At 46.5% G+C, this 22,848-nt stretch overlaps 1 protein-coding gene across 1 annotated transcript; it reads right to left on the bottom strand.

Moving 5' to 3' along the window:
* Positions 1–2,309: 2,309 nt before the first annotated feature.
* On the bottom strand, positions 2,310–6,772 carry LYPD5 (LY6/PLAUR domain containing 5). The gene is made up of 5 exons (XM_040252603.1): positions 6,601–6,772; positions 4,634–4,762; positions 3,939–4,115; positions 3,591–3,737; positions 2,310–3,155 (listed from the first exon to the last, which is right to left on the bottom strand). The coding sequence occupies exons 1-5, from the start codon at positions 6,686–6,688 to the stop codon at positions 2,896–2,898; spliced, it is 801 nt and encodes a 266-aa protein (XP_040108537.1). The 5' UTR covers positions 6,689–6,772; the 3' UTR covers positions 2,310–2,895.
* Between the last annotated feature and the right edge of the window lie 16,076 nt (positions 6,773–22,848).

Here is a 22,848-nt window from a genome sequence, read left to right as displayed (position 1 = left end):
CACTGAGATTAGCATTTGAATGACTGACTGGTACTGTAGCCTAACCTAGCCCAGTCCACATCAGACTGACCAGCCCAGGTTTAAACCACATTTGTAATAAAATTCCAATTCTGCACCCCGCACGAGAAAAGTCATTACCTTGAAGGTAGGGATGTTTGCCTGTTTTGCTCATTGCTATATGTCCAGCAGCAAGAATACAGTTCAGTTCAGTCGTATCCGATTCTTTGTGACCTCATGGACTACAGCACACCAGGCTTCCTTGTCTTTCACTGTCTCTCACAGTTTGCTCAAACTCATGTCCATTGAGTGGGTGATGCCATCCAACCATCTCATCCTCTGCCACCCCCTTCTCCTCCTGCCCTCAATCTTTCCAAGCATCGGGGTCTTTTCTAGTGAGTCACTATTCACATCATGTAGCGCACAGAAGGTGCTCAGTAAAGAAGATGAATAGATAGATAATGACATTCAGCTTCCCTGCCTAAGTCCGGACGTACAGGCATTGAGAGCCCTTCTCCCCATGACCTCAGAGGGGTGTAGGAGTGTTTCTGAGATGCCCTCCTCCCCACAAGGCTGCCTGTTGGGGTGAAGTTGAAGATACGAGGATACATTCTTGCTACATCAAAATTGTGCCTTGGGCAAGTCCTCTGCAAAATGGGCATGCAGTTCCCTTTTTTTTGCTTCCTCATTGGAGGATTGTTTATGGGGAAATGATGTGAAGGATCTTTGTAAGCTGGAGGGTTCCATTTCTATGAAGTTCACTAGCTTGTGTAAATGTCCCACACACCCTGAGTCCCTTGCTACCTCCAGACCTATGTCCAGGCTATCTCCTCCACCTAGAATGCCCTTCCTCCTACTTCTCTTTGCCAGTTCCTCTTTATCTTTTGGGTTTCCCAGGTGGCTCGGTGGTAAAGAATCCTCCTGCAAGGCAGGAGACGTGGGTTGGATCCCTGGGTCAGGAAGAACCCCTGGAGAAGGAAATGGAAACCCACTCCAGTATTCTTGCCTGGGAAATCCCATGGACAGAGGAGCCTGGCAGGCTACAGTCCATGGGATCCCAGAGTCAGACACGACTGAGCTCGCATGCTTTATCCTTTAAGAGTTTGCCTAAGGTTTACTTCCTTCGGGATATCTTCCCTGATCCCCATAGGTTAGAGAGTTTTGCCTGGTTCAGCTTTGCTTCAAGTGTTTTTCTTTCTTTTTTTTTTTAAATTTAAATTTTGATTTTTTTCATCAGAGTAGAATTGCTTTACAATGTTGTGTTGGTTTCTGCTGTTTAACAAAGTGAGTCAGCCATGTGTATACGTATGTCCCTTCCCTCTGGAGCCTCTCTCCCACCCCATCTCCCACCCCACCCCTCTAAGTCATCACGGAGCACCCAGCTGAACTCCCTGTACTATACAGTAGCTTCCCAGTAGCTACCTGCTTTACACTACTTAATGCCACTCTCTCAATTCGTCCCGCTCTCCCTTCCCCGCCCTGTGTCCACAAGCCCATTCTCTACATCTCTGCCTCTGTCCCTGCCCTGCAAACAGGTTCATCAGTACCATTTTTCTACATTCCATATATATGTGTTAATATATGATTTTTTTTTTCTCTTTCTGATTTACTTCACTCTGAATGACAGACTCCAGGTTCATTCATGCTAAGTCGCTTCAGTTGTGTCTGACTCTTTGAGACCCTAAGGGCCACAGCCTGCCAGGCTCCTCTATCCATGGGATTCTCCAGGCAAGAATACCAGAGTGGGTTGCCAAGCCCTCCTCCAGGGGATCTTCCCTATGCAGGGATCGAACCTATGTGTCTTAAGTCTCCTGAACTGGCAGGCTGGTTCTTTACCACTGGCGCCACCTGGGAAGGCCAAATCCACATCACTACAAATGACCCAATTTTGTTCCTTTTTATGAATGAGTGATAAAGATGTGCAATATTGTCTTTATCCATTCATCTGTAATGAACATTTAGGTTGCCTCCACATCTTGGCTACTGTAAATTGCACTGCAGTGAACACTGGGGTACAGATCTTTTTCAGTTAGGGTTTCCTCAGGGTCTATGCCCAGTAGTGGGATTGCGGGGTCTCAAGTGTTTTTCCATCAAGTCAATCAACATTCGTGCGTTTGTGAGGCAGAGTTGCCTAGTGGTTCTCAGGGCTTAGAGTCACGCTCCCCACTCCTGAGATACATGAAGTCAATCAGGTGCCTTTGCAAGCATCACATCCGCTCGTCTGTGACGTGAGGACCATGATAATGGGTGGCAGTTTTGTCCTTGGTACTCCACGCTCATCTTGTTAAATTCTGACCACGACCACTGTGAAGTAGGTCTTGTCATTATCGTAGGTTTTATTTTCACCTCTGCCCAACAGGTGAGGAAACATAGTCTCAGCGAGGTTAAGTAACCACCCAAGGTCACCCACAGGCTGGCTAAATGGTAGAGGTGGGATTTGAACCCATGCAGCCTGGCTTCAGGATCTGGGCTCCTAATGTCTAGGATATGCTGGTTATACTGCCTTTCAAGTCCCCCATGATGGTACTAATAAAAACATCATTGTAGCTCCCTGCTGGAGCTGGTTAGGTTCTGGGAGAGCCTCAGACAGGAAACCCACAACAGGAAATGGGCTGTGGGGAGGCTGGGCCTGTTTGGTGCTCAGCATGGGATCAGGTTTGCTCTTTATGTGGGATGTGGCCATTGCTCCCCACCCTGGGGTGCTGGGGACCTTGCCCAGTTTCTTCCAGGTCTGCTGACCAGGCCTGCTAGGCATCAGTAGGGAAGCAGGAGGGAGGGAGGGAAAGAGAGTCAGGTGTGTAACTCTGATTTTCCACATTCCAGGGAGTGAAGCAATGAGAAGGGGGTGTGTGTGCCCTGCCCCCAGCATCCCACTCAGGAAGAGGCTGGAGGGACTGACTATGAGGAGAGCCCAAGGGGTCCTCCCAGAGCGCCACCCAACAGGGAGACCATGAGGAGCAGGCCCGTGACATGGGGCACCCGGGGATTGGCGGTGTCCGAGGCGCTGGTGAAGGGCTGGGTCAGGGAGTCCCTGTTGCAGAGGTCCCCCTCACAGCAGGAGCCCTGCAAGTCGATGTTTGTCCAGGGGCTGGTGGTGCCCTTGATGGTGCAGGAGGGCCGTTGGCAGGTTCGGACGTACACAGGGGTTGAGAAATTGCCTGGGAGGGGGGTGGTGAGGAGGGGTCAGGACTGAAGGAGGCAGCCACAGCTGAACCTTCGCCTCAGAGGCCAAGGCCATGACTGGGTCCTCGGACTTCCTTCCAGTCCCCTCCTTAGACCAGAGCCATGCCTCCTCCCCTAGGCCAGGGCCACGCCTCCTCCCCAGACCAGGGCCATGCCTCCTCCCTTAGACCAGGGCCATGCCTCCTCCCCAGACCAGGGCCATGCCTCCTCCCTCAGATCAGGGCCACGCCTCCTCCCCCAGGCCAGGGCCACGCCTCCTCCCTCAGATCAGGGCCACGCCTCCTCCCCTAGGCCAGGGCCACGCCTCCTCCCCAGACCAGGGCCATGCCTCCTTCTTTAGACCAGGGCCGTGTCTCAGTCAGCCCGGCCCTGCCTCCACGCCCCTTGCCCAGGCCCTCCCAGCCCCTCACCAAGGGTCATTCGTCCATTGCCCTGGAAGCAGACGCTCTGGTCCTGGTGACACTGGACCCGCCGGGACTTCTCCGGAGTGCAGTCCTCTGGGTGGATCCCCACGCAGGCGTAGCATTCGGTGCCGCTGAGCGTCGGCGGGTTGGGCGCTGCCAAGAGAGCGTGGAGGCACACTCAGGTCACCGTCCGCCGTCCTGGCGTGGGGCGTGCGCACTGCGCCAGGGCGCCCCTCTGGCTCGACTGGAAGCCTGGAATGCCAGCGCGCCGGGAGGAGGAGCCCAGCGGAGGCCACGCCCCCGCACGCGGGGGGTCCCGTCCCGCCCCGCGCCCAGCCCCGCCCTCTCTCATACCCGGGCTCAGATTGGGGAGGGAGTCGTGGCTTTGGAGGTTCGCGTTGCACAGGTCGGTGGCACAGCGGCGCACCACCGAGTAGTCAGGCGGCAGCGCCTTGTCATCCGACAGCATCTGGCCCGTCAGCGGGCCTCCCCAGCAGCCCTTCTGTACCAAGGTCACTGAGGAGCGGTACCCTGGGGGCGAGGGGATGGAGTCTGGGGCGCTGCCTCTTCTCCAGCCCGCCCTCCTCTCCCACACCCTTTCCTCTCCCTCTAGTCTCAAGTCTCTCCCTCGTCTCCTCTCCTCCTCCGCTCTCCTCTCAGCCTGGCTTCTCTTCTCCCTGCTGCCCTGCCCTTCTCTTCCTCGCTTCCCTCTCCGCTCTCCCTACATCCCTCCCCGCCGCGCCCCCCGCCCCACACCACCAGCCCTTTTCTCCTCCTTTTCTCTCTCCCGGGTCTGCCCTTCCGTCGCCCCTTCCTGGCTCTTCCACACGGTCGCCTCCTCCCACCTCCCACCCCTTCATCCCCTCTTTCTCTCCGCTTCCTCCTCCCTCCACCTCCGCCTCTCTGCCGCCGCTCCTCTCCTCTTCTACCCTGTTCCTCCGCATCCTTTGTCTCCTACTCCGTCCCCACTTTCCCACCCCCACCTGGCTGATGTTCACCCCCGTCCCCGTCCCCCGCCCCTTTCTTATTCTGGGTTTCCTGCCCCTCACCAGTGTTCAGGGACAAGACAGCCTCAGAGCATCCCTGCGGACAGGAGACACTGCTGAAGTTCACATTACTGAGGTCAAAGGGCCCGAAGTAGATGTGTTGGAAGCTGTAGCACTGCCGGGCCTGGGACCCTGGGGAGAGCAGGGGTACGGTGAGAGGAACAGGCCTGCGATGAGCCTGGGCCAGGCACCTGGGGCTCCGTCCTAAAGATGACAGCCAGGCCCTTCTGCTCTGAGAGGTGACAGGCCTTGTTACCTTGAGAGAAGCAGGGTCTGCTCGTGTGGGTGCTCATGACTATACCTGACCCTTGGCAGGGGTATTGGCCTCTGCACCTGCCAGTCCAGTTTCTTCCCCCAGACTGTTTCAAATTTCCACCTGCTTTCAGGAAGCCCTTTAAGATTTTGATAAAGGAGGAAGCAATTCATGCCTGCTCTGCTTTCCCCTCTCTCTCCAAAATGCACAATATCCAGTAGCACTAAAAGGCTGCTGATGGAAAACAAACACTCTAGTACAAGCACCGGGATGTGCAATCTCATGCTACAGATACACACGCACAGCCAGTCCCTGCAGTACCTGGACAGAACACTGAAACACTGATGTAAACACGAAATAACGAAATTGACACAGGTTCATGCCAGTCTCAGAAATATACACAGAGTACCCTGTATGCGTTCATGAAGAGTTCTACATTCACACACAAAACAAGTACCACCCAGACCCTCCAATAGAAACTCTCTAAACCAAGGTATCTTATACACACAAAATTCAGACTCTCAGACAGAAATTGTGGATACAGAAACAGTCACGACACACAGACCCAGGAACACAGGAACTCATACCCAGAGAGAGAGAAATACAGACCCAAGAATCACAAATAAAATCAGAGCCTACAATTAGGCGAAGATAGAGATACATAAAAAAAGAGACCTACAAAATCAGACGACTTAAAATCATTCAGATACAAGATTTATAGAGACACACAAGACATACACAGAGAGACAGACACGCATCATAATACCCAAACACACATACACAGAGAGAGAAATACAGGCCTACCTGGCATAGAGATGCACAAAGAGAAGCAGAGATGCAAAATTATACTCACATCTCTTTTACAAAGAAAAGTGAGGATCAGAGATGAACAGACCCATGAAAATATTTGTTCAAATACCCAGACACGAAAACCTGCTATAGATACACACACACAAGCACAGAGACCCACAGCACATGCTGACCCATGGACACACACAGAAATAGAACTCTCTTTCTGTGGATGAGTACACACACACACAAAGTTGTGTGCAGGCATAGCCTCCTTCCCATCTCAAATATCTCAAATTTGTAGCCACTTCAAACCTGATATGACTGTGTCCCTGAAGGGGAAGAGGTTGCCTGAGTCAAGGTTTCCTGCCAGTTCTAGAAAGAGCCCCCACGTCTCCCCAGAAGTACCTTTGAATGAATGGGGACATGGGCAAAGAGGATGAGAAAGGCTGGAGTAGTGAACCAGAGATAGTGGAGCAAGTGAGTGATGTGGGAAGACCAGAGGAGGGGAAGAGAAGGGAGAGGACACAGTCTCTCTGACCAAGACCCATGGGTCCAGGCCCCCAGTCCCTCCTTCCCCAGACCCAGGATCCAGGCCCCCAGACCCATGGGTCCAGACCCCCAGCCCCTCCTCCCCCAGACCCAGGATCCAGGCCCCCAGACCCATGGGTCCAGACCCCCAGCCTCTCCTCCCTCAGACCCAGGGGTCCAGACCCCCAGCCCCTCCTCCCTCAAACCCAGGGGTCCAGACCCCCAGCCCCTCCTCCCTCAGACCCAGGGGTCCAGGCCCCCAGCCCCTCCTCCCTCGGACCAGGAGTCAGGGCCTCCAGTTCACTTTTCCCTGAGTCCTTGGAATCTGGCCCCCACTCTCTCTGCTCCCTCAGACCCAGAAGAGTCCTGCTTTCACCCACCCAACTGCCCTTCTTACCACTGGACTCAGAAGTCTGGACATCGGTCAGGCAGAGGACAGGTCCAAAGAGGCCCAGCAGGATGACTCTGGCGACTCCTACTGCCATGTTGTGGACCTGAGTGGAGACACGGAGGACAGCTCCTCCTGCTCTGACTTCTGCCTGGCTGGTTCTCCAAGCCAAGCCCCAGGCATCCTGGCTACCCAAGCAGGCTGGCATTCCTCCACCCCCGCCCTCCCCCGATTAGGCTAGTCTCCTCCTAGATAATCATGATGGGGGCCTGGACACTGGGTCTGAGGGAGGAAGGGCTGGGGGCCTGGACACTGGGTCTAAGGGAGGAGGGGCTGGGGCCTGGACTCCTGGGTCTGAGAGAGGAGGGGCTGGGGCCTTGTAACCCTTCATTTTGGGGGATTTGTGTTTTGGGGGCTGTCTACCCCACTCCTCTATAGCCCTAGTCTGAGGTGGGCACACGTGGCCTCCAACTTCTCTTCCTTTACCCTGATACATGCCACCTGTAGGGGACCATGCCTCCAGACCCAGAGAAGCAAACGTCACCTCCTCCCTGAAGCCTTCCCTGACCTGCACCCCCGCCCCAACAATCATCCCTCCACCCTCGGCCTCAAGCACCTCCCTGTCTCCAGCCTTGGTCACTCTGGGTTAGGCTAACGTCTCTGATGTCTCTTTCATCAGGCTGTGAATTCCTCAGGGGTCTCAGGGGATGTTTGTGATGATGTAGGAATGAGTGAATCAAAGACCTGACAAACTAACAGGGAGACAGAGCCTCCCAGAGAGGCAGGTACTCATGGGATGCAGAAAAACAGACACACCCGGTATGGACTGATGCAAATCTATACAGACGAACCAACCCAGACCTGAGGAACCGGACGTGCCCACAGAAGGTATTTGATAAACTTTTATTAGATTGTTTTAAATACTTTACTTATTTGGCAGTGTTGGATCTTAGTTGCATCGCATGGCATCTTTGGTTGTGGCACACAGACTTCCTAGTCATGACACAACTGTTCTGTGGGATGTGGGATCTTGGTTCCTGGCCAGGGAATTGCAAGTCAGATTCTTTTTTTCTTTTTCCTTCCTAATTTGGCTGTGCTGGGTCTTAGTTGTGGCACACAGGATCTTTAATGGCTGCATATGGGGTCTAATTCCCTGACCAGGGATCAAACCCAGGCCCTCTGCATTGGTAGAGTGGAGTCTTAGTCAGCGGATCACCAGGGAAGTCCCTAGATTGTTAAATGAATAAATTTCAAAACACTGGAGGAGACAGACACAGGCAGATGATTGAAGACATACCCTGTTGCCCAAGGATGCGGACACGCCCACGTGGACGCTCAGACATTGGGCAGATGGGGACTTCCAGATGGGCAGTGGGGCCTGTGACAGAGAGCCAGGTCCTCACTGCCTGATCCGCCTTGCTTCTCGCTGCTTGAAGGCGCTGCTTGCTGGGGTCATACCCACTCACTGTGCCATACGGGGTGGGCACCAGGCACATGCAGAGACCTAGAGTCATGAGCCCACAGATGGACAGGCAGAGGCAGTGACCAGGACAGCCTTGATGGTTTCCTGAGCTTGACTAAACTCGACACAGGGTTTCTTCCTGACTACAGGAGACCCCAGCCTCCCTTTTCTTAGAGCATTTACCCTAGAAAACTTGTCATTGCCGATTCTTTCCCTGTTCCTTTAAAATGTAGGTAGATCCTCTCCCAGCTGCTTGCCAGTTTTACAGCCCAGGAATGTCTTTCTCAGGGACCTGGGAGCCATCCCTTCGAAATGTCATCATTAAGGAAGATAGTACCCCTGTCCCCCAGGCTCTGTGTATGGTGGGGCAGGAGCCAAATTAGCAAACACAGAAGCCTGATCACAGCAAAGAATATTTGCAAACACAGGAGTAAGTCATTGTGCTGGACCATCCCTTGGACCAACCTCCCCTCTGTCTCCGGCACTTTCCCACTAGTTTGTCCAGCGCTGAAACCACCCCCCCCCCTCGTTTTATTTCAGTGGAACTGAGTTCAGACTCTCTGCTTTGGGAGCACAGAGTCTTAGCCACTGGACCACCAGGGAAGTCCCTGCCAGTTTTTATTATATTCTGCATAAATGTTCTTCACATACATGATCAGAACTGTGGAGTTTTCTTCTGGGACTTTAGTCACAGCCTTACCAAAGCTGAATTGTGTATATTGTGTGCCAGTATTTTCTTATTTCACATAGACTCTGCTACATCAGTATTTCTTTTTCAGATCAGACCTTAATTTTTAAAAACAGTTCAGTAGTGTTAAACATATCTACATTGTTGTGCAACCAATCTCTAGACCCTTTTTATGCTGCAAAACTGAAAATTCAGACCCATTAAACAGTATCTTCTCTCACCTTCTCCTCCCAAAGTCTGGCATTTGCCATTTAACTTTGTGTTTCTATGAATCTGACTACTCTGTGTGAGTGAAATAAAACAGTGTTTATCTTGTTACGACTGGCTTATTTCATGTAGTTCTCAAGGTTCATCCATGTACCTTGTCGTTCATCCATGACACATGTCGTAGCATGTGTCAGAATTTCCTTTCTCTTTAAGGATGAGTAACAGCCAGTTGTATTTATCTATTTCATTTTGTTTATTCATCCATCCGTCGATGTGCACATAGATTGCTCCCACTTATTGGCTGTTGTGAACGCAGCTGCGATGAATATGGGTGTACAAACCTCACTTGGGGACCTTTCTTTCAATTCTTTGGTATTTATACTAAATCTGATCCTAACTTTGAATATTGCAAACTGTTGTGGACTTTCCCCTCTTTTTCTTGTTTTCAAACATGTGATCCAGGCTGTCTGTCAATTTCTGTGTGACTCCTTGAGAGGCAAGTGATCTAGACTGCGGGACTCTACAGCTGTGGAAGGGAAGCCAAGGGGGGCAGGGCTGGGCGGAGGGAAAAGCTGGGCTGTGGTTCATTCCCACAAAGGGTTCAGTCCACCTTGGGAAGCTCTAGTGTGTGGGTTCTTAGCAGCTTCTTCATGAACCTGCTAAGATGAGAAGCAAGTTCTTAGTGATACTAAAAAGATCTTAGTGATACATCACAGCAATTACCATCCTCTCCTCATTCTCTTTTTAGTATATTTTTTCCATCTCCAGAGCTTGAAATAAAGATGAATTTTAAGAATCTTTGAGATGAAATAAACTCACCTGAACCTGATCATTTATTCCTCAGTGGGAAGGATTTGGTGAAACAACATTTCTGTCTTTTGGAAGTTAAATGTCCTTATCTTAATTAATTAAATGACATTATTTTAATTAATTAATCTAGCTGTGTTGGGTCTTAGCTGAAGCATGCAGGACCACCACTGTATCATTCAGGATCTTTCCTTACAGCACACAGGCTCTCTAGCTGTGGCTTGAGGGCTCAGTAGTTGCTGCAAGCGGGCTTAGTTGCTCTGAGGCACGTAGGATCTTAGTTCCATGGCTAGGGATCGAACCGTCATCTCCAGCATTGCAAGGTGAATTTACCAGAGAAGTCCCAATGTTCTTACTTAAAGTGAATAATTTTTAAGAATTTAAATTTGTGTTTAATATCCAAACGTTCAAATTTCTAGAGTTTAGATTTGAGTCTAATATTCAAGTTACATGGCTAGGTCCCTGGGTTGAATTAAGTATGCAAAAAAAGTTAGATGAAAGGATTCTTCGTTTTCTTCCTCTTCTAGTTATTTCTTGAAATTTTTCCTTCATAGTTTAAATGGAGGTAGAAGATAAATTCAGACCAGTCATTGATGGATCTGGATTCATCTACGTTCACCTGAAATAATACCTGGGACAGTCCCTCCAGCCCATCACCTTATTTTTCACAAAAATGTATTCAGTGATCCAGTGAGTTTTGTAATAGCTTTCCATGTTCCGGCCCTGATTATTTTTCTTTTTTTGACTTTTCAGGATTTTAGTTCCCTGACCAGTTTGAACCTGGGGCTACAGCAGTGAAAGCACCGAGTCCTAACCACTGGACTGCCAAGGAATATCCTGTTTTTCCTTCTTGATAGATGTCATTTTTGACATTGACATTGAAGTCGCTCAGTCGTGTCCGACTCTTTGCAACCCCATGGACTGTAGCCTACCAGGCTCCTCCGTCCATGGAATTTTCCAGGCAAGAGTACTGGAGTGGGTTGCCATTTCCTTCTCCAGGTGATAGATGTCAGATAGGATTAATTTTTAAAGAATTTTAACACCTTAAAACCACATGTACATAACAAGTAATTAATTTTTAGAATAGTTTTTATGCTGATGAAATTTCTAAAGCAATAATGAGCAACTACTGTAATAATATAGTTAACAGACTATTGTGTAATACTCTTTTATTTCCACCCACCTGCATTCTTTGTGGATTACTCACACCCTAATCAAATGTCAGTTATTATATAGCGATTTAGGCCAAGTGAAAGCATATGTGGGTTTAAATTTGGAATTCAGTATTTCTAGTCTGGTATAGTAAATAATTAGCAGAAACTATGAATTATAATATGAAACACTGACTGTGGCCAAAGCACAGATACCAATAGGGTTTTTTTTAAAAGATCCTGTGTGTGTGTGTGTGTGTGTGTGTGTGTGTGTGTGTGTGTGTGTGCTGTGGTCAGTCATGTCTGACTCCTTACAACCCCATGGACTGTAGCCCACCAGGCTTGTTTGTCTATGGGATTTCCTAGGCAAGAATACTGGAGTGGGTTGCCATTTCCTACTCCAGTGGATCTTTCTGACCTAGGGATCGAACCTGTGTCTCCTGCATTGCAGGTGGATTCTTTACCCCTAAGCCACTGGGGAAGACCAATTCATGGTTCAGTTCAGGTCAGGTCAGTCGCTCAGTCGTGTCCGACTCTCTGCAACCCCATGAACTGCAGCACACCAGGCCTCCCTGTCCATCACCAACTCCCGGAGTTCACTCAAACTGACATCCATCGAGTTGGTGATACCATCCAGCCATCTCATCCTCTGTCGTCCCCTTCTCCTCCTGCCCTCAATCCCTCCCAGCATCAGAGTCGTTTCCAATGAGTCAGCTCTTCGCATGAGGTGGCCAAAGTACTGGAGTTTCAGCTTTAGCATCATTCCTTCCAAAGAAATCCCAGGGCTGATCTCCTTCAGAATGGACTGGTTGGATCTCCCTGCAGTCCAAGGGACTGTCAAGAGTCTTCTCCAATACCACAGTTCAAAAGCATCAATTCTTTGGCGCTCAGCTTTCTTCACAGTCCAACTCTCACATCCATACATGACCACTGGAAAAACCATAGCCTTGACTAGACGGACCTTTGTTGGCAAAGTAATGTCTCTGCTTTTCAATATGCTATCTAGGTTGGTCATAAATTTCCTTCCAAGGAGTAAGAGTCTTTTAATTTCAAGGCTGCAATCACCATCTGCAGTGATTTTGGAGCCCCCCAAAATAAAGTCTGGCACTGTTTCCACTGTTTCCCCATCTATTTCCCATGAAGTGATGGTACCAGATGCCATGATCTTCGTTTTCTGAATGTGGAGCTTTAAGCCAACCTTTTCACTCTCCTCTTTCACTTTCATCAAGAGGCTTTTTAGTTCCTCTTCACTTTCTGCCATAAGGGTGGTGTCATCTGCATATCTGAGGTTATTGATATTTCTCCTGGCAATCTTGATTCCAGCTTGTGCTTCTTCCAGCCCAGCATTTTTCATGATGTACTCTGCATATAAGTTAAATAAGCAGGGTGACAATATACAGCCTTGACGTACTCCTTTTCCTATTTGGAACCAGTCTGTTCATGTCCAGTTCTAACTGTTGCTTCCTGACCTGCATATAGGTTTCTCAAGAGGCAGGTCAGGTGCTCTGGTATTCCCATCTCTTTCAGAATTTTTCACAATTTATTGTGATCCACACAGTCAAAGGCTTTGGCATAGTCAAGAAAGCAGAAATAGATGTTTCTCTGGGACTCTCTTGCTTTTTCCATGGTCCAGCAGATGTTGGCAATTTGAACTCTGGTTCCTCTGCCTTTTCTAAAACCAGCTTGAACATCTGGAAGTTCATGGCTCACGTATTGCTGAAGCCTGGCTTGGAGAATTTTGAGCATTACTTTACTAGCGTGTGAGATGAGTGCAATTGTGCAGTAGTTTGAGCATTCTTTGGCATTGCCTTTCTTTGGGATTGGAAAGAAAACTGACCTTTTCCAGTCCTGTGGCCACTGCTGAGTTTTCCAAATTTGCTGGCACTTTTGCTCTATTTACCCACTACTGTTGAACGAGTAAAAGCAAGTGGCAGATATCATTTTGCTTAACTTCTAAATGTAAACTCTGGAGTAGGCAATGGATCTTTTCCCGAGTATGACTCTCCCTCTCCCTCTCCCTCTCTGAAGGCTATCTTTTTAAACTGAAGTATCGTTGATTTGCAATGTTTTGTTAGTTTCAGTTTTTCAGCAAAGTGATTCTGTTATAGAAACACATACATATTCTGAGTTGGATTCTTTTCCACTATAGGTTATTACAAGATATTGAATAAAGTTCCCTGTGCTATACGGTGGGTCCTTGTTGTTTATCTATTTTATGCATATTAGTGTGTATCTTTTAATCCCAAACCCCTGCTTTTTTCTCTTCTCCCTTTGGTAACCATAAGTTTGTTTCTATGTTTGTGAGTCCATTTCTATTTTGTAAATAAGTTCGTTTGTATCTTTTTTTTAGATTCTATATATGTGATATCATAAGATACCTGTCTTTCTCTGTATGACTTACTGCTCTTAGTATGATCATCTCTAGGTCCATCTGTCTTGTTGCAAGTGGCATTATTTCATTCTTTCTTATGTTTAAGATTACATTGTGTGTGTGTCTGTATATATATATATACACTGGAGAAGGAAATGGCAACCCACTCCAGTACTCTTGCCTGGAAAATTCCATGGACAGAGGAGCCTGATAGGCTACAGTCCATGGGGTCACAAAGAGTTGGACACGACTGAGTGACTTCACTTTCACTTTCATATATATATATATATACACACATATGTATGTATATATATATATACACACTCCACATCTTTTTTTTGTTGTTGTTGTTGTTGTTACATCTTTTTTAAAACATTAAAAAAACTTTTTATTTATATTGGAGTTTATTCAGTTAACAATGTTGTGATACTTTCAAGTGTGCAGCAAAGCAGCTCATCCATACATATTCATGCGTCCATTCTCCCCCAAACTCCCCTCCCATCCAGGCTGCCACATAATATTGAGCAAAGTTCCCTGTGCTATGCAGTCAGTCCTTGTCAGTTATCCATTTTATTATTATTTTTTAAATGTTTATTTATTTATTACTTATTTGGCTGCACCAGATCTTAGTTACAGCATGTGGGATTTTTAGTTGTGGCACGTGGGGTCTAGTTCCCTGACCAGGGATCGAATCTGGGCCCCCTGAATGGGCAGTGCAGAGTCTTAACCACTGGACCATCAAGAAAGTCCCTTGGTTATCCATTTTAAATATAGCAGTGTGTACATGTCAATCCTAAATTCCCTAACCATCCCTTCCTCTTACCCTTCACCCTGGTAACCATAAGTTTGTTCTCTAAGTATGTGACCCCATTTCTGTTTTGTAAATAAGTTCGTTTTATACCGCATCTTCTTTGTCTATTCATCTATTGGACACTTAGGTTCTGCAGGCTATTTTTAAAGAGCTAAATGATTTGAAACTCAGTCATTTATCTCCCATTCACACAATAACTGCAACAATAATGAAGGGCCAACAAAGAGAAATATTCACAAACATGAACTTTTGCCCACAAAGAAGTTACAGATTTGAGGCACAGTACCCATTAAAACCCTTTGGAGAATCTATTTTATTTGTGTGATCAAGATAAAAGTGCAACCAGACAGGCCCAGATGCCTGGAGGCAAGAGGTGCCCAGTGCAGGCATGAGGTCAGGCACGAGGTCGGGCACTACCATGGGTTGTGCCCACGTAGAATTGACCAGAATTCATGCAGGGATGGTTGCCACAGCAGGGAATCAAGAGAAACAAGTTTCCAAAGGCCCCAGGCACAGGTGAGGCTGAGAGGCTATGAATGAAGTAGCACCTAAGACCTGTCTGAACGCTCCCCTAATTAAACTCTTCTACACAATTATCTGAGCCTGGTGATGATTAGAGTTTAGATCCTAAACTACTGACACTATTATCATTAGTGATTAACTACCTATTACAAGTTTCTATTTGTTCTTATCAGTTCTTTACCTTTCTCCCCACCCTCCCACCCCTAAAAAATTATTTATTTGGCTGCAACAGGTCTTAGTTGCCACCTGTGGGATCTTGTTCCCTGATCAGTGATCAAACCCACCCTCCCCTGCATTGGGAGAGTGGAATCTTAGCCACTAGAACACCAGGGAAGTCCCTTCCTTCCTTCCTTTCAGTGTTTTCTACTTAATTAGCTCATGCTTCATTAATTCACTTGCTTTGCTCCAATTTCTGTTACTCATTCTGGTATTCTGTTTTGAACTTATGTACTCAATAAGTTTAATACCTAATTTTCTTGGTGTTCTACTTATGTTGTTTGTTGTTTTTGCTACTGTAATGCATAGTGGCTTCTTTCCTTACATTAAATTTGGGGTTGTCTGTAAATGCTCTTCAAAGTATGAATGGAAGTTACAATCCTCCAGAGAATTTCCTTGATGATTTTTCCAAACACCCTGGCACTCCAAGCCCGGGATCAATTTTATACTAATTTCTCAGCCTGAATTTCCCAGAACATGCTAGCAATATAAATCAAGGTACTAACAAAATATTAAGAGAGGTACACAGTAACTTGGGGTTCCCTGGTGTCTCAGACAGTAAAGAATCTGCTGCCTGCAAAGCAGGAGACACAGATTTGATCCCTGGGTTGGGAAGATCCCCTGGAGAAGGGAATGGCAGCCCACTCCAGTATTCTTGCCTGGGGAATTCCATGGACAGAGGAACCTGGTGGGCTACAGTCCATGGGGTTGCAAAGAGTCAAATACAGCTGATCAACTAACACTTTCACTTACACAGCAATTTACAAAAAGGATCTTATATCATGCCCTCCCTTGGCTTATTCCAAAAAAGGAAGGTTGGTTTAACATTTAAAAAATCAATGTATGCTACCATGTTATCAAAATAAAGAAGAAAAATTTTATGGTCGTATTAGTAGACACAGAAAAGACATCTGATTAAAAAAATCAACAGAAAATTATAATAATAATTATGAGGATTTTTTAGCAAACTAATAATTGCAATGAACTTATTTCTTTGGATTAAGAGTGTGTGTTTTTTAAAAAGAAAGTTAGAGCAAACATCATACTAAATAACCCACCCAGCAAACAACCCACTCAGCAAACATACACAATGCCCATCACACATAGTCAGAGATATATGCTGACATGTCACATGCATAGATGGGCATACATACACATGTAACACAGAATCACAGAGATATGCCGCAGGCCACACAGCAGTCACACTCTAGCCCTGTCATGCTACACACAAACACACACACACTTTCACCACAGTCACAGATTCATCCCAATCCAGTCATCCTGTCTCTTCTCTCTGGTGCACACATATGGCCTTGTCACACGGTCATAGAAAAACACTCCCACTCCATCATAAGCAACAGATAAGCTCATACAAAGCTTATGAATGTTGGCTTAAAACTCAACATTCAAAAAACTAAGATTATGGCATCCAGGCCCATCACTTCATGGCAAATAGATGGGATAACAATGGAAACAGTGAGAGACTTTATTTTCTTGGGCTCCAAAATCACTGCAGATGGTGACTGCAGCCGTGAAATTAAGATGCTTCCTCCTTGAAGAAAAGCTATGACCAACCTAGACGGCATATTAAAAGGCAGAGACATTGCTGACAAAGGTCCGTCTTGTCAAAGCTATGGATTTTCCAGTAGTCATGTACGGATGTGAAAATTGGATCATAAAGAAAGCTGAGTGCCAAAGAATTGATATTTTTGAACTGTGGTGTTTGAGAAGACTCTTGAGAGCCCTTTGGACTGCAAGGAGATCCAACCAGTCCATCCTAAAGGAAATCAGTCTTGAATATTCATTGGAAGGACTGATGCTGAAGCTGAAGATCCAATACTTTGGACACCTGATGTGAATAACTGACTCATTAGAAAAGACCCAGATGCTGGGAAAGATTGAAGGCAGGAGGAGAAGGGGATGACAGAGGATGAGATGGTTGGATGGCATCACCAACTTGACAGACATAAGTTTAAGCAGACTCCGGGGGCTGGTGAAGGACAGGGAAGCCTGGCATGTCACAGTCCGTGGGTTCACAAAGAGCCGGACACGACTGAGCGACTGAACTTAATTGAAGCTCATACAATGTATTTTACATGCAGCTACAAAAACAAACTGGCCACTTCGTAGGCACAGATGCCTGCTTACACACACCCACACACCCAATTCCATCTGTCCCAGGACATCTCAGCCCTGTCGTGTGCACAGTCATGCAAATACAATATCACCTTTCATACAGTGTGACACACTTTTGGCCCTACCACGCGCAGTGTTCACACACAGCTCTTACACCACACCTGTCCCTCACTATCACGGAAGCACACTCCGACCTTGTCCCATACCTGACTCTGCATCACACGCAACCAGGAAACACCTTCACCTGTTTTGACCACCCCACCCTTCTTGTCTGTCACACCATCACCTCCCTTGCAGCTCGCGTTCACCTGGACAGCTACCCTCTTCTCTCACCCCCACCGCCGGCTGGCGTCCGAGTTAGCAAAGTCCTCCCTTTCACGCCCTACATCTATTTCTGTTTCCACTGGACCGGCTCACAACCGGAGCCCAAGAACCACAAGACCACTCTAAGGGGACTTTCGAGACCGCCTGTCATTCGCGCCTTGTGACGTGTGGGAAATGTAGTCCAGAGCCGGGAAAGCAGAAGACACCGGAAGCCTAAGGGCCCTGGAGCATCCTCGCCGCGGAGTTTTCTGGGAGTTGTAGTCAGGTCTCATAGTGCGCAGGCGCCGGATCTGGCCATCCTTGGTCTTGGGTGCCAAGGGTGAGTGTTCCAAAGCCAGCAGGTGCTGGACGATATGAGTGCCTGTGCACCTTTGCGCCCCGGAAGGCCCAGTGTAGGCTGAAGGTGCCTTCAGGTGCGCAAGCTCCTGGAGTCCCAGCAGGAGTGTGTGTGTTTGACTCTGGGTTGCTGTGACAGGCCAGGGGCAGATTGAATGGCTTTGGATGGGTGTGGCAGTCTTCTGGAGCTGGTTCCTACAGTCAGATGCTCAGTAAAATTGAAACGTGTTAACACAAGCGTTGATCTGGAGTGCCTTGTCCTGCACTGGCTTGAAGCAAGGCTTCGGTTCCTGGCCAGAGAGCAAGGTCCAGTCCAGGAAGTGAGAGCACTGAATCCCAGCCCCTAGACTAATGGTCAGTGACAAGGTCCTGGCCCTTGAGCTTTGCAGAAAAAGAATTCTCACAATGATGGAAAGTAGTGTAACAAAGTATTTATTAGAAGGAAAAAATGAGTACAATATACATGGATAGACATGTGGGCAGACTCAGTTGCTGAGTCTCACCTTCATGGAAGTTTGAATTACTTATATGGAGCATTTCTTCTGGTTTTCTTTGGCTAACCATTTTGATTTGTCTGTTTCAGAGTCCATATTTGGTATATCTCAGGATCCTCCCCTCTATGCATCTCTTAGCCAAGATGGATTCCAGTGAAGAGGCCTATGGGTAGTTAACATCACTTAGCATCATTCCCCTTTTGACCGCCAAGGAGCCTCTCTGTGCATGTGTAGTTGGGGCGGTCTCCTGACTTGGAAAATGAGAAATATGTGGTCTCTTATCTTCTATCTGGGCAGGGCCCAGCCTCCTCTCTCTATCCTGCCATTCTTGTTTTGAAGTATCTACCCTAGGGAGGCCCATCTACCTCCTGCCTCACCATTACAGTAGACCCTCAGTATCTGCTGGGGACCCGCTGTGGATAGTGCTGAGGATGCTGAAGTCCCTTTAATAAAATGGCATAGTATTTGCATGTGGCCTATGCATATCCTTCCCTACACATTGTCATCTGTGGATTACTTGTATTCGATATTATTTACCTAATACCTAACGACACAGTTTTGATCCCTGGGTCGGGGCGATCCTCTGAAGGAAATGGCAGCCCATTTCGGTATTCTTGCCTGGAAAATCCTGTGGATAGAGGAGCCTGGCTGGCTACAATCCATGGGGTTGAAAAAGTCTGACATGACATAGTGACCACATAACAACAACAAAGCAAATCCAAGTTTTGCTTTTTGGAACTTTATGGAATTAAAAAAAAGTTTTTTTTAAATTAATGCTTAGTTAAATTCATGAATGCTAAACCTATGATATGGAGGGCTGATTATATTTAAAAGTTACATAGACTTAAAAGAAATATGTTTAGAAAACTAAGGTAATAAATACTCAACACATCACTTCCTAACTATTATCTATGCTCTTGAGATTATGTCTGTTGTGTCTGTAGGGTGGAGATAACTGTATCGTGGTGTTCACTGGACATCTCTTTCCAACTCCACCTTCAGTGATACCACATTGGTAGCTAGAAATTGGCCATCACAGGACACTTAACAACGTGGGTATTGGTAATTACTACAAATGAGGACTTGATGTATTGTTTTGTTGGTCTGGGGATGAGGGAGCTTCCCAGAGTCCTACCTCCTCCACCTGCAATGTCCTTCTAGTGCCCTCTTTTGGTTAAGCTTACTATTGCAAGCTGAGGCAATTATTTAATAATGGGAACAAATGACTTACCATGTCTTCACTTGTTGGTGTTTACCTGCTGAGTCATGTCTGACTCTTTGCAGTTCTATGGACTGCAGCATGCCAAGCTCCTCTGTCCTCTGCTATTTCTCAGAATTTGCTCAAATTCATGTCCATTGAGTCGGTGATGCTGTCTAACCATCTCATCCTCTGCCACCCTCTTCTCCTTTTGCCTTCAATCTTTCCCAGCAACAAGGTCTTTTCCAATGAGTCGGCTCTTCGCATAAGGTGGCCAAAGTATTGGAGCCTCAGCTTCAGCATCAGTCCTTCCAATGACTATTCAGGGCTGATTTCCTTTAGGATTGACTGGTTTGATCTCCTTGCAGTCAAATGAACTCTCAAGAGTCTTCTGCAGGACCACAATTCAAAAACATCAATTCTTTGGCACTCAGCCTTCTTTATGGCCCAACTCTCACATCCATACATGACCACTGGGAAAGCCATAGCTTTGACTGTACAGACCTTTGTTGGAAAAATGATGTCTCTTAACAAATTTCAAAAACAAATGTAGTATACAGAATTGTTGAGAATGTGGGGGAATGAGAACTCTCATAGGTAACGACTACAGTCTTTTTGCAATTCATCTGGATATAATTATTACAATGCCTGAAAGCAAACCCCTAATAAACCAGCATTTTTACATATAAGACGGAGAAGGCAATGGCATCCCACTAGCCTGGTAGGCTACAGTCCGTGGGGTCGATAAGAGTCGGACACCACTGAGCGACTTCACTTTCACCTTTCACTTTCATGCACTGGAGAAGGAAATGGCAACCCACTCCAGTGTTCTTGCCTGGAGAATCCCAGGGATGGGGGAGCCTGGTGGGCTGCCGTCTCTGGGGTTGCACAGAGTCGGACACAACTGCAGTGACTTAGCAGTTACATATAAGAGTCTAGTTTACAAAAATTCTGACTTGAAAGAAGATGTGAATACAGTAAAGCTTAATGAAGCCATGCCTGTAATGCCAAATTAACCTCTGGTTAATCCTTTGAGGACATGTTAATCTCTGCTGAACAACATGATAACTATTTGTGGCTATTAAAGTCATTAAAATTAAATAAGATTTAATATTCAGTTCCTTAGTCAAACCAGTCATGTTTCAAATGCTTGTTAGTCAGTGTTACTGTATTGGAAATGTTGAAAGCATTAGTTGCTCAGTCATGTTCAACTCTTTGTGCCACCATGGACTCTGTTATTTGAATATTTAAAAACTAAAATCAACTCAATATTACTAAGTCCAAATGCATATTTTTACTTGTTTTGAGAGATTTTATGCTGCTTTCTACCCTCTCAGATGCTTACTCTTTCTTGATATACTCTTTTTTTTTTTTTGATATACTCTTGATATACTTTCTCGATATACTGAGAGACTTCACTCCTTACTGTTTTATCTCCTCCCTGGAAAGCATTAGCAAAAGGAATTGACTAAAAAAGTCAAACAGTGAAGAATTGTGGCATCAGAGAATGTGAAATCTGTGAGATCAATTTAAAATCCCAATGGACTTCCCTGGTGGTCCAGTGGTAAAGAATCCATCTGCCAATGCTGGGGACATGGGTTCAATCCCTAACCTGGGAAGATTCCACATGCTGCAGGGCAACTAAAGCCATGCACCACAGCTACTGAGCCTGCGCTCCACAACGAGAGAAGCCACTGCAATCAGAAGCCTGCACGCTGCAACCAGAGAAAGCCTGCATGCAGCAACGAAGCCCCAGCATGGCCAAAAATAAAACCATAACAATAAATATTTTTGTAAAATGTATTTCTTTTTATTATGTAATGACAAAAGCAATGTCTGCTCATTAAAATGAGAAGACAATACAAATAAAAGAACAGGAAAAATACCCTTTGTTCCACTAAGCCAAGCACCAACACTGTCACCACTCTGCAGTAGAGAGTCCCAGGTCATATTTGATGCATCTAATATGCATCAAATTCACAGGCTTTCCCCCATCATTCAAACATTTTGTACTTCAGTACTTTCTTAAACCATGTATCATTGTTTGGATGTTAAAACTGTACCAACAAATTCCTTAATGTTGGACGTTTTAGTTGTTCCTGTTTCCCAATAACCAATCCCAGATGACAGGACAAGGAAGACTATGTCAAAATAAAGAAATACAAGACCTGAAAAATGGGTGCTCTGAATTATCATTTCTGAACAACGTGGATCAAATCCATGATTTTGACAAGACCATGTCATGGAATCATTTCCCCCGAGATAGCTACAGGATTCACCCAGGGGTGCTCAGATTTAGAAGCAGGTGCAAATCTTCAGTCCCAGAGGAATCTGTGCCTAAGGAGTGACGAGTGGGGATAGTAGCTCTAGGGAGCATTAATCCACCCCGTCCTCCTGCAACACAAGGTTCCCAAACTTCTATCCAATACGGCAGCTTCCTCAGTCTTTTTTTCTAGGTAGGGAGTGCTAGGATATAGAGGGGATATAAGGACCGAGGGGCCTGGTGGGCTACAGTCCATAGGGTTGCAAAGAGTTGGACATGACTGAGCAATTGAGCACACAGGCATGCACACAGACAATTACACATCTGAGAGAAAGTTTCAATTTTTTTTTTGATACATAGGAAATCTATATTAAAAAAAAGAAAAAGCTTTTAAGCCAGTGAAAAAGCTGGCTTAAAACTCAACATTCAAAAAACTAAGATCATGGCATCTGGTCCTATCACTTCATGGCAAATAGAAGGGATAACAATGGAAACAGTGAGAGACTTTATTTTCTTGGGCTCCAAAATCATTGCAGACAGTGACTGAAGCCTTGAAATTAAAAGATGCTTGCTCCTTGGAAGAAAAGCTATGACAAATTTAGACACCATATTAAAAAGCAGAGACATTACTTTGCCAACCAAGGTCTGTATAGTAAAAGTTAATGGCTTTTCCAGTAGTCATGTATGGATGTGAGAGTTGGACCATAAAGAAGACTGAGCATCAAAAAAATTGATGCTTTTTAACTATGATGTTGGAGAAGACTCTTGAGAGTCCCTTGGACTGCAAGGAGGTCAAACCAGTCAATCCTAGAGGAAATCAGTCCTGAATATTCATTGGAAGGACTGATGCTGAAGAAGCTGAGGCTCCGATACGTTGGCCATCTGATTTGAAGAACTGACTCATTGGAAAAGATCCTGATGCTGGCAAAGATTGAAGGCAGGAGGAAAAGGGGACGACAGAGGATGAGATGGTTGGGTGGCATCACCAACTCAATGGACCTGAGTTTGTGCAAGCTCAGGGAGATGATGAAGGACAGGGAAGCCTGGCATGCTACAGTCCACGGGGTCACAAAGAGTCAGACACGACTGTGGGACTGAACGACAACGATAGGAAATCACCCCAAAACTTAATGACCCAAAACAAGACTTGGGAATTCCCTGGCAGTCCACTGGTTTTAGGACTCCACCCTTCCACTGCAGGAGGCACGGGTTCCTGGTTGGGAAACTAATATTCAGCATGCTGCATGGCATGGCCAAAACAAAAACAAAAC

Source organism: Oryx dammah, unplaced genomic scaffold, assembly GCF_014754425.2.
Source record: "Oryx dammah isolate SB20612 unplaced genomic scaffold, SCBI_Odam_1.1 HiC_scaffold_13, whole genome shotgun sequence".
NCBI lineage: Eukaryota > Metazoa > Chordata > Mammalia > Artiodactyla > Bovidae > Oryx > Oryx dammah.
The sequence above is the reverse complement of the archived record's forward strand: the minus strand, read 5'-3'. Positions and strand labels throughout refer to the sequence as shown.